This window comes from Bidens hawaiensis, unplaced genomic scaffold (assembly GCF_021521415.1).
Source record: "Bidens hawaiensis isolate Kalapana, Puna unplaced genomic scaffold, B.hawaiensis_p1.1 tig00039083_1, whole genome shotgun sequence".
NCBI lineage: Eukaryota > Viridiplantae > Streptophyta > Magnoliopsida > Asterales > Asteraceae > Bidens > Bidens hawaiensis.
This window is the reverse complement of record NW_027496875.1, coordinates 101,661-112,980: the sequence shown is the minus strand read 5'-3', so window position 1 is coordinate 112,980 and position 11,320 is coordinate 101,661. Positions and strand designations below refer to the sequence as shown.

Below are 11,320 nucleotides of genomic sequence, written 5' to 3'. Positions count from 1 at the left end.
GACCAAATGCTGATGGAAAAACAAAAAGAACGTATCCGGAAGAGGTTGATCGAAGAAGACCAAGCCGAAGAATAAGAATAATGTTTTTTTTAGTACTTTAATTTTTTTTTAGATATTAATGTGTTTTTTTAATTAATGTGTGTTTTTTTAAATAATTTATGAGTTTTTTTAATAATACGTTTTTTTAATACATTTATAAAAAAATAAAAAAAAACCGCTCGCGCCCCCTCTCGCGCCCCTCCACACCAGGGCCCGGGGCGCGAGCACCACAACCAACACCCATCTTATCAAGTTTCTCTCTCTGCCACACGTCACAATATTATTGGCTGGAGCCCCCACTCGCGCCCCCTCTCGCGCCCCCCACACCCCTCAGCCTTAAGAATTCAATTTTAAGCACGAATAATCATAAAATTTCGTCACACTTTTATTTATATTATTTGCTCCCGATTTAAGATGCAATTGCCTCAACTAGTTATCAAAGCTTTTTTCTCATGATGCCATTGATTCACTCGATCTTTTGACTTCTTCACCTGAAATTTTCATATAAGTTTCGTTTTAAATACGGTATCAAGTCTATTAATTACTCGAGCATGTATACATATAAAGTTGTAAAATACTTACCTCTTTGTCCCAATCAGTTCGAAACGTAACCCATAGCAGAATAAGTGTCTGCAACGTCGTACCCCCAATCATGCCCAACCATATTCCCTTAAGTTTCATGAAAAAAAAAAACATAAGGTTAAAATTCAAAATACACTGTCTTTTTAGTTTTAATTTTTGCTCAAATAAAAATGTTTAAAATGTAAATTATTTGGTTAATTATAATCTGCTGTACTGGTACCTTAGCACCAAGATTAAACTTGAAGGCAAACAAAGAACCAAGTGGAACTCCAACCACATAATAACATCCGACGTTCACATATGCAACGAATGTTTGCCATCCACATCCAACAGCAACCCCTGTCCAACTCCAATTAATAATAACAACAACTACTAATTTGTGACGGTTTTCGTTGTAATCAAGCAGCCAACAATACTATTGATATTAACCTGAAAGGACGGGTTGAATGCCATTGAGGATGATGGAGAGTGCAAGGAGTGGGGTAAGTTCCGAGACAGCATTTGCGACGGTTTCACCTTCGGTAAATACATAGCTTATGTAATCTCGTACACAAAGGAGAATTATGGCACATATCAAAGAGACCACCAGTGAGCTGAGAGTCACTATTACTACAGAATAAGCTGCGGATTTAGGATGTCCTGCACCTAGCTCGTTGCTAACTCGTACACTGTCATTATACATCTATTAGCTAGTCTCTAAGAAAAGAAACGACTTGCGACTTCTAATAGGTTGTGAATTTTTTAGACGATTCGAATTTAAAAATAAATCAATGATTTGATTTAATTAGTCTATACGGGTTAGGTTAGTTTGAGGTTGAATACAAGTCAATCCGAGCACGACTCATTTTGTTAAAGTATCAACTCAAACGCAAGATGTTTAATTAATGAGTTGGTCATTCAACAAGCTTAAATGTATGAGTTTTAAAAATACTTCACACTTCATATTTAGATAATTATATTTTAGAGTACCGTATTTAAAATCTGCTAACAGTTTGTTGATCATTTTCATTTTATTTCTCTAATCTCAAGCTAAAAATAAAAATGTGTTTGTTTTATTGAGAATGAATGATAATAAATAATAAAAACAATTAAAAACACATCAATTATAAAAATAAAAAATAAAAATATTTTTAGATGAAGTCATAGTTACCAACTCACCATATAAATTTCCATTTAATATTACATTGAGGATTTGAGTCAACTTGGCACGCGATAGTAAGTTTGTTCGAGTTAGGCTAATGTCCTTGACACGAGTAAATTACATAGGCGCCATGTTTAACTTCATATATTTAACCCATCAACCCGAAATCATTCAACTATACAATTTATGGGCTAACATGGCTAATCTATATATTTTCGTAAATTGTTCTAAAATACGTTTTTTTACATGAAAAAGTGATTGAATTTTATTCAAAAAAAATTTAAAAAATAAAAGTGTACAAACCTAATGATTTATAGAAACACATATGAAGTTTTTGTTGAAATATGTGTTATAATATTTCAACAAAAACTTCATATGTGTTTCTATAAATCATTGGTGTAAAAAAACTTAACAAACCTGGCGGCCGCATTAAACCCGAATGAAATCATCAACACCCATCCAAGTATAGTCGTGCATATAGCTAGCGAATCCAATGCTATTTCTGGGTTTTCGAGCAAACCCGCTATCAAAACCAAAATCTGATAGTACCATGCCTCTAGACACAACATTATAGCAGACGACACAGATAATTTAAAAAAAGACCAGAGTCCAGAAAACGCTCGCATACTGAACCCGGTCCATGTCTTGTTACGAGTTCGATCACTCCTTAATATGTACACAAATTGCGCCACAACGACAACCCACCACGAAAAACTCAACACTAGAGATGCTCCTAATAAGCCCCAGCCCCACTCAAACAGCGCAAACCATGTCAATAGAAGATGAACCACAAGAACCGCGGCTGCAATGTAGGCACTCGGGTTTACAATGCTTTGAGCTTGGAGAAATTTTTGGATAGGGAAGTTGGCTGCGTAGGCGAAGATTTGGGGGATGAGGCCGAAGATGAATAACGAAGCCGCGGTGGCGATCTCCTTGGATTGGCCGATTAAGATCAAGAGTGGTTTAGAGAAGATGTAAACGAACATAAGTGGAATTGAGGTGGCCATTAGAAGTACGGTTGATCTTTGAAGATAAACACCAAGCATTTCAAACTGATGAGCTCCATATGCTTGCCCACATAATGTCTCCACTGCACTCCCCATCCCAAGCTAAAAAGAATTTAACAATTTGTTCAGACACACACATGTTTTTACATGAAGAGTAAATTATTACATTTTAGCTAGTAGTTTCACACCAATGGGGTATTGGTTAGTAGTCAATTAGCAAAGCCAATGCCTTTAAACACGTTAAGAGGGTTTTGGATGTTTTAGGTACAAATCCCAAATATAACAAGAATTAAAGAATAAAAAAAAACTTGCCATTAAAAGAGGAAAAAACCATAGTTTTACTTACCATATCTGGGGAGACATACAATAAAAACCAAATATCCTTTAATTAATTGTTATAAATATACCAAGCCAACTAGAGGTGCACAAATCGGTTTTTTTTTTAAAAACCGGTTCGGTTATTAACCGGACCGGTTTTTTTTGGCCCGAAAAAACCGGTTCGGTTAATAACCGGACCGGTTAATAACCGGTTTTTGTATGTCAAAACCCTAACCGGTCTAACCGGTTATGACCGGTTTAGAAACCGGTTAGAACCGGTTAATAACCGGTTAACCGGTTTTTTTTTAAATAACCGGTTAATAACCGGTTTTTTTCATAATAACCGGTTTTAAAAAAAATCGGTTTTTCCATTAACCGGTTTGTTAACCGGTTTTGGCTCTAAAACTTGTAACCGAAATACGAACCGGCGGTTTGTAAACCGGTCAAACCGGTTTTTAAAAAACCGGTTTTCGTAAAAACCGGTTTCCGGTTTAAACCGGCAAACCGGTTCCCGGACCGGTTTTTTTGACCATCTCTTAGTTGTAGTGTTTGAAATTTATGTATAATTATCTTAGTTGTAGTGTTTGAAATTTCTAAAATACTTTTCATTAAAGAACTTTTGACAAAACGGGATGAAGAAAATGCATTTACTACTATTCAATTAAAAATATTCTGAAAACTTATTGAAGTACTTCAATAAAGACATAGGAATTATAATCTTTGATACTAATCAAAATTTTAACTTGGAATAAAATATTTACTTTTCAGCTTTAAAGTTTTGTTGGTTTAGCGTGTGTAAGGAAATATTGTGCTGATTTATTAAAATGTAGATTCTGATTCATTTAATATGTTTCTAGACTTTTAACAGACTTTATAATCTATAAGAGACGTCTTTTTAATTAATAAAAACTACTCTACCTCCGAAAATTAATGATTACTTCAAATCATAAGGAAAACAGACAAATGGGCAAAAACACCCTACATCTAACCAATTCAGAGATAACCACTTAATAGAATCATTAAGAGGCTAACAAACAGTCAGTTACATAGTCTTACCTATTAATATATTTCTAAATATTTTAGTGTATTATATACGTACATTGTCTAATTTATTAATCGATTTCTAAATATATATGTAAGAGACAGAGAGAGGGAGAGTTACGAAATCAAACAAAAATAATAATTGTTTAAAGAACCTTATTTTGTTTCCTTTAAATTTTCTTCCTTTTACGTACAATCATAAATCATTGGTTGCCTTTGGTTATAAAAAACAAATATAAAATGTGTGCTAGATATGAATGATTAAACATACCTGTATGGTACGATGTTTAATTAATTTTAATTTTATATCTTCTTAACTAATATCTTTTAAGAACTAATGACCACCCGTTTTTCAACTTGTGTGTGCCGGCCAGCTAAATTAGGCTGAGGGGTGTGGGGCGCTAACCTGGGCGCGAGAGCCCCTCCGCTCGCGCCCCCAGGCGCTAACCCCACACCACCGGGGCGCGAACCGGGGCGCGAGCGCGAGCCCCCAGGCAAGCGTGAGTGTGGTCGCGGGAGAAGAGAGAGAAAAGTGAACGTTGGAAGGAAAAGAGCCGTTGGATTAAAATTAAAAAATAAAAAAATAAAAAAAAATGTCCTATATAATACACAACTTCAAAACACATTTCAACCATATCAAAACACAACTTCAAAATAAAACCCATTTCAACCCATCTTCCCAACTTTTTTTTAAAAAAATGTCTGGAAATTGGTACCCAAACCTAGATTCAGATTATATTGACGACGATTTATGGTCGTCACCAGACCAACCGATGTTTTATTCGGGGCCGCAAGAAACATCCGGCTTTCAACCATCCAACATACAACCGTCTTCTAACTTTGTTGTTCCAGAGACACAAGAATCACACGGTGAAGCTACGGGACAAAGAAGACGCGCCCACCGGAAAAAACAAGTTGCAACGGACGGGTCGGGACCGGCTTCGACTCCGAGGACGAAACGGAAAACCACTCCGTGGTCATCGGATGAGAAGGAAGCCTTGTGTCGGGCTTGGATAGTCATTTCTGAGGATCGGCGTTGCGGTAATTGTTTTAACGTTTTTAAAAATGATTTTTAATAAAAAAGTTAACTGGAAATCTAATTTAATTATTCATTTTGCAGCCGACTACCAAAAAAGTAAGGTTTTTTGGACAAAGGTTAGGGAGACGTTCTATACGCTCGTTGGGAGTACAGAGCGAAACGCCGATATGATTTCGGGTCGGTGGTCCGAAATCAGAAAATTTGTCGGCTTGTTTACTAATCTTTTCAACAGGAACGCCGGTCGTATGAGACCAAGTGGCAGTGACGATTTGGCGGTTTACAATTTCACGGTCGAAGAGTGGAGGCAGGAGTGTTTGCGGAGGTATGGGATGGTGAAGACGTGGGACGATTTAAAGTTGTGGGAGAGGTTGAAAAGGTGTTCCAAGTGGGTTGAGCTGGTGGCGCCGGACCTTGATGCGGAAGTAGGGCCGAAACGGACTAAAACTAGTTCGTCTGGAGCGTATAGCACTTCCGCCGGGTCGGATTGCCGCGTTGGATTCGACCTAAACATTGCGGGGGAGGAAACGTCTTCACCGCCGAGGAGGCGGCCATTGGGAAAGGACGCCAAGGGGAAAAAACCGGTTGAGGGGGGAGCCGTAAACATCGTCGATCTTGTTGAATAAATTCAACAAAACCATGGAGGTGGTCTCTAATGACAAAAAGGAAAAAAGTCGAATGAGAGATTTGGACTTCCTTACTAGAGACTTCAGTAACCTAAATCCGGTCGATCAAATGCTGATGGAAAAGCAAAAGGAACGTATCCGAAAGAGGTTGATCGAAGAAGACCAAGCCGAAGAATAAGAATAATGTTTTTTTTAGTACTTTTATTTTTATTTTATTTTTAGATATTAATGTGTTTTTTTCATTAATGTGTGCTTTTTTTAATAATTTACGAGTTTTTTTAATAATACGTTTTTTGAATATATTTATAAAAAAATAAAAAAAAATCCGCTGGAGCCCCTGCTGGAGCCCCTCCACACCAGGGCCAGGGGCTCCACCGGGGGCTCCAACACCCCCCTTATCCAGTTTCTCTCTCTGCCACACGTCATAATATTATTGGCTGGAGCCCCCACTCACGCCCCCACACCCCTCAGCCTTATTACGAAAATCAAAAATAAAATCTGAATGGCTTAATTTTTTGTATTTACTATTTATATTTTAAAAAAATTATATATTACATACAAAGGATTATGTTATGTATATAAAAAGTTAAAAACAGTTACACTAATATGTTCCTATGATTTATTTTCTTATTTTGAAAAGTTAACCAATACAAGTTTAGTAATCTAACAAAATTAATGATTTGTTTACATGTGTGTTGACCTTTGAAGAAACACGAAACGTACCAAGCATAGTTCGGATCGTCTTCTACGGGATGATGTAACCAAATCTCGCTCTCCTCCGCTCAGATTTGCAATGGTTTTTGGGGGTGTGGAGGTGACTGCTAAGAAATCTCGAGGATCTCTTGTTTACAGACACAAAAATGGTTATAGTGGTGGCTCTTATTGAGAACAACCCTTAATAAGGAGGTGGAGACCTCCTTATACAAGTAGCCTCATGGCCCATTAGAGTTACCATGATGGTGGCCATGAGGCTCCCTATATAAGGAGGTCTCCACCTCCTTATTAAGGGTTGTTCTCAATAAGAGCCACTACCATAACCATTTTTGTGTCTGTAAACAAGAGATCTTCGAGATTTCTTAGCAGTCACCTCCACACCCCCAAAAACCATTGCAGATCTGAGCGGAGGAGAGCGAGATTTGGTTACATCATCCTGTAGAAGACGATCCGAACTATGCCTGATACGTTTCGTGTTTCTTCAACCTTATTTAATAATCTATATAGAGGATCGTGTGTCTTATGTGTATAACCTTTTAGTATATTAAAAAATAAAAAGAAAAGACCACAGAGACCATAAGCAAATAAATTATTGGGTTTATTTTTTTTTGTTATGTTACCATGATCCCAAAGGCAAAAAGTTGGACACCATTGTTGCCGAGTGAAGCAGCCGCAAGCTCAAGGTTACCGAGATGACCGCAAAAGATTTGTGTCGATAGCGACGTCACGTTGTTCAATAAATAAACTATGATCGCCGGACCTGCTAGCCAAAACAAGCACTTCAGTTCTATGGACGTCGCCTTTATTAATCGCCTAGAGGAAGTTAAACTCGTGTCCGATAATATCTCCTCCAGTTGTGAGCTCACCGGCTCGGCCGACTTTTTTGATAAAAAGGGTTCACCGTGTCCGGTTGAGCTTGAATCCATATTGGTGACTGTGGAGTGAATATGCAGGGCCTCATGATCTTATCATCACCAGTATATATAATTAATGCAATTTTACATAATAGTTTCTGTATTTTAACAAACTACATGAACAATCCCTGTTTTTGCAATTTTAGTTTTAGCTATTAGAGAATTCTCATTAAAATTACGTGAAGGGAGTTCGTAAATTATAGGCTATAGGACAGAGAGAGAAAAAATATAGTGATTTATTATAAATTTGAGAAAACTTTGGTTACCCCTATTTATTTTTTAATATTTGTTGAATTGACTGTGAGTAGATGAGAAGAAAAATGTAATAATAAAGATAAAAATATTATTTAATTAAATAAAAGAGAAAAATGTAGTATATTTAGTGTACTTGCAGAGAAAAGATAGGAGAATTTCAACACGTAGCGTCACGTGAGTAGACTAAATATTTTCATTTGAAGGGTATAGTGTTTTTAGCCCCCAAAATGTTAAGTTTATTGTATTTTAAATTACTTTCTATGTAAAGATATATATTATACAAATATAACAGATAAACACACATGGCATCTTCTTTGGTTAAGATATTTTTCTAATAAATAATGATAACTTGGTATATAAAAGGTCTACAACTATTTTGTGAAGTTCTAAAGTTCTCTTGTGGTTTGAGTTTCGTGATTTATCTTTATCTACATACTAGTTTTTATCTCACTATTACACGATTGTTTATATTATTTATTTTTAATATTTATATATTTATATATTTTAATTTTATTTATTTTAAGAAAGTTAATAATATACTTCAGATTTGATGATGAAAAACTTTCATAAATAGGTATATAAAGACTTCGACAACTTCGCCTAACAGACTAGGCGAACTTGTGAGACAATCTGTCTAAACCAAAACAAAACAAACTAACACGATTACAGACACTAGATACTGAACTACTGACATAATGCACCAACAAAGGTTCATCGAGATAATAAGACTAAAGGTCTTAAGCCGGATTGTATATTCGACTAATAAAAGATATACTCGTACTATAGGTGCGAAATGGCAAGAAAGATTACGCAAGGACGATGTTGGAAACCGATCCCGATCAAAGGTGAATACGTCCCACTTTTACAAACTTGCTTTCAAATAAATAAACGTGTTATGTGTAAAACTTTACATGAGACTATTGTCTCTAAAAACATTATTAATAAGAGTAAAAGCCTAGCCCTCAGGCTGTAGTATACGTTTGTCTGGATCCTTACATATGTGGTAAAATGCGGTGGGCACATCGCACCACGCCTGGTCACGACCTCCAGCCACGATGGGCCGAACCAAAGTATGTTCGAGTGAGAATGACCTTGTGTATATTTAGGGTACCTAAGTACGTCGGGACGCTGCGGTGTCTTGCTGGGGTGACCTAGGTAGAGGCTCGAGTTTATAATGATGTTGTTTTAACTTTGTTATTCCTAAGCCAAGATGGGCCGAGGCACGCGTAACCCTCGAGGGGTAAAAAAGTAAAAGAAAATGTTTTCGCGTCAGCATATTCACCAGCATTATTTGCTGACGTATTTTTATAACATTTTTCAGGTAACCAAGATTAGAGCATAGGGACGAAGGCTCAAGAATCCGATGGCTTGGATAATTTTTTTTAAATGTTAATATAACTAAAATGGTGGTTTTGTAAACTTAAAACAAGTATACACAAATGGAACTTGTTTCCATCTTTTGTAATGTAAATATTTTATAACTTTGATCCTTTTATTCTATAAGTCTTCCGCTAATTAAACGCAACTCTGATTTATTTACAAATGTGGTACCAACTATTGAGTCACACGCCTAGGCCTAGTATGGGGGTGTGACAGGTTGGTATCAGAGCCATCGATCTTAGCGAATTGGGTATCATAAAGCAATACCCAAGCTTCGATCCAAGCATAGGAAAATATTTTACTTGTTTATTTGAATAGGGATAAGATTGGCCGGTGACCCTTTCTTTCCCTCTTTATATTCTAAACCACCCATTAAAGATGTCGTATGAGAAGTTAATGGAGTATTATGATCGTGAAGCAAGAAGAGCAAGGAAATATTAAAAATTCCCAAAAGAAGTCATGGATGAAGATTACTTTGAGTCTTTCTTTCGCCGAGACCAATATATTGAACGTCCCAAACCAGTGTACTTCCCCGGAACTGAACAATGCCCAATCAAACTACCCGATAGTCCGCCACCACCAAGAATCGAACCCTCAAGACACTCGAGCTATCATCCACCCTCAATGCCTATGTATCAACCAGCATACCCCTCGGAAATTCCCACCTACCAACCACCACAAGTACCACAATACTACCCAACCGGATATTTTCCAAATGCACACCCATCCTATACCTTCCTTTCAAACCGACCCATAAAGGAAGAACCAAAATCCCCATCCTCCGATTGGATGCAGTGCCACTCTGACTAGAGAAGGTGGCATACTGGAAGCTCTACCGCTCATGAAGTCAACTCACAACCCAACAATGGCGAAGAATCATCCCGTAAACCAAGAATGAGGGTGACGATACCTTACGAGAGTTTCAAGATGCATGCGATAATCAACGAACCCGCTCAGTATATGGAAGATGAGGAAGAGCCTATGGAGGAGGAAGAGGAGGATCCCAAAGAGGAGGATCCTATGGAAGAAACCGAACTGGAAGAAGAGCATCCCGACAACCCTAATGAGATATCAACATCCATTGATGGATCACTCACTTCCAACAATCCAAGTTACGGTTCTGTCGATCCTTATGTGCAGTATCTTGAGCAGTTAAGGAACCAAGCTTCATCAAGCTTCCCGCCATTTCAAGGAAGGATTCCTTCAATTCAAGAACAAGCTGATGAGATTCGTGAGCAAAATCAAGCCGCCAAGACATACCTCTACCTTGCATCTGATCAGACTTACGTCCCGTATCCTGAACCGAGAAACCACTTCGAGATGGTGACGCTGGGTTACCGTGACCCACCGCCACAATACGGATACCCCGACGTCATTCCACAATCGTACGAGGAACACCTTGATCGCGCATTGCACGAGACTGATGACTGGAAGAAGAAGATGGCTGAGGAAGGGAAAAAGAAGAAGAAGATAGGAGAGAAGCTTCTTCATAAATGCAACAAACTGACGAGGGTTGTCAAGAAGTTTCTGAAGGACTGAGACGATGGTGGAAATGGCGTAGGAAGAATGTGTGTGTAATGTAGTTTGCTTGTAATGTGTTGTATGGATAAGAAAATAAATATATATATATACATCGGATATGAATGTATATATATAAGTGTGTTGTAATAATCCTTGTATATACCATGCATGGTATATACAAATGATGAAATAAAATGTGTGTGTAATAAAGAACATTTGTTAAATTTCAGATATAAAAGAATAAAAAGAAAAAGATAATATGTCTCAACGAAGTAATAACATTGAGGTTTCCCGAAAGGAATCTGAAAAAAAAAGAAAAAGGAAAAGGACCTGAAAAAGAACACGAAGATCCAATTCCCGAAAAATTTATGGATCGAATTCAAAAGATGATTAAAGATGCTGTTAGGGAAGGATCCATGGCTAGGTCCCAATCTCGTCAAATGAAACATTCTCACTCTCACTCGGTTAATCTATCCCGAAAATCTGTTTCCAAATCCCGTTCCAGACCCTCGCACGTAGATGAGAGTGTACATGAATCAAACGCCGATGGAGGCGTTCGTCAAGAATTTAAAAGGCTTAACATTGGTGGGTGTACGTTCAAGGACTTCAATTACTATGGGCCGAAAGAGGAGAAGGGAGCCATCGCGACTGTAAGGTGGCTTGAAGAGATAGAGACGATTGTAATTACGAGCAAGTGTTCGGAAGAGGAGAATATTCAATACTCCGCCTTGATGTTCAAAGGCGAA

General features: G+C 37.5%; 1 protein-coding gene across 1 annotated transcript; it reads right to left on the bottom strand.

The window, feature by feature from the left end:
* Positions 1 to 375: 375 nt before the first annotated feature.
* LOC143590955 (protein DETOXIFICATION 40-like) lies at positions 376 to 7,430 on the bottom strand. The gene is made up of 6 exons (XM_077071291.1): positions 7,125 to 7,430; positions 2,180 to 2,871; positions 1,051 to 1,289; positions 842 to 960; positions 622 to 708; positions 376 to 530 (listed from the first exon to the last, which is right to left on the bottom strand). The coding sequence occupies exons 1-6, from the start codon at positions 7,428 to 7,430 to the stop codon at positions 465 to 467; spliced, it is 1,509 nt and encodes a 502-aa protein (XP_076927406.1). The 3' UTR covers positions 376 to 464.
* Between the last annotated feature and the right edge of the window lie 3,890 nt (positions 7,431 to 11,320).

Excerpts from the sequence above, each read along its gene's own strand:
- LOC143590955 (XM_077071291.1), bottom strand. The coding sequence starts at position 7,430 with ATGGATTCAAGCTCAACCGGACACGGTGAACCCTTTTTATCAAAAAAG. Across the intron at positions 1,290-2,179 it reads GGGTTTAATGCGGCCGCCAG|TGTACGAGTTAGCAACGAGC; the intron begins GTTTGTTAAGTT and ends GTATAATGACAG. Across the intron at positions 709-841 it reads AGTTTAATCTTGGTGCTAAG|GGAATATGGTTGGGCATGAT; the intron begins GTACCAGTACAG and ends ATGAAACTTAAG.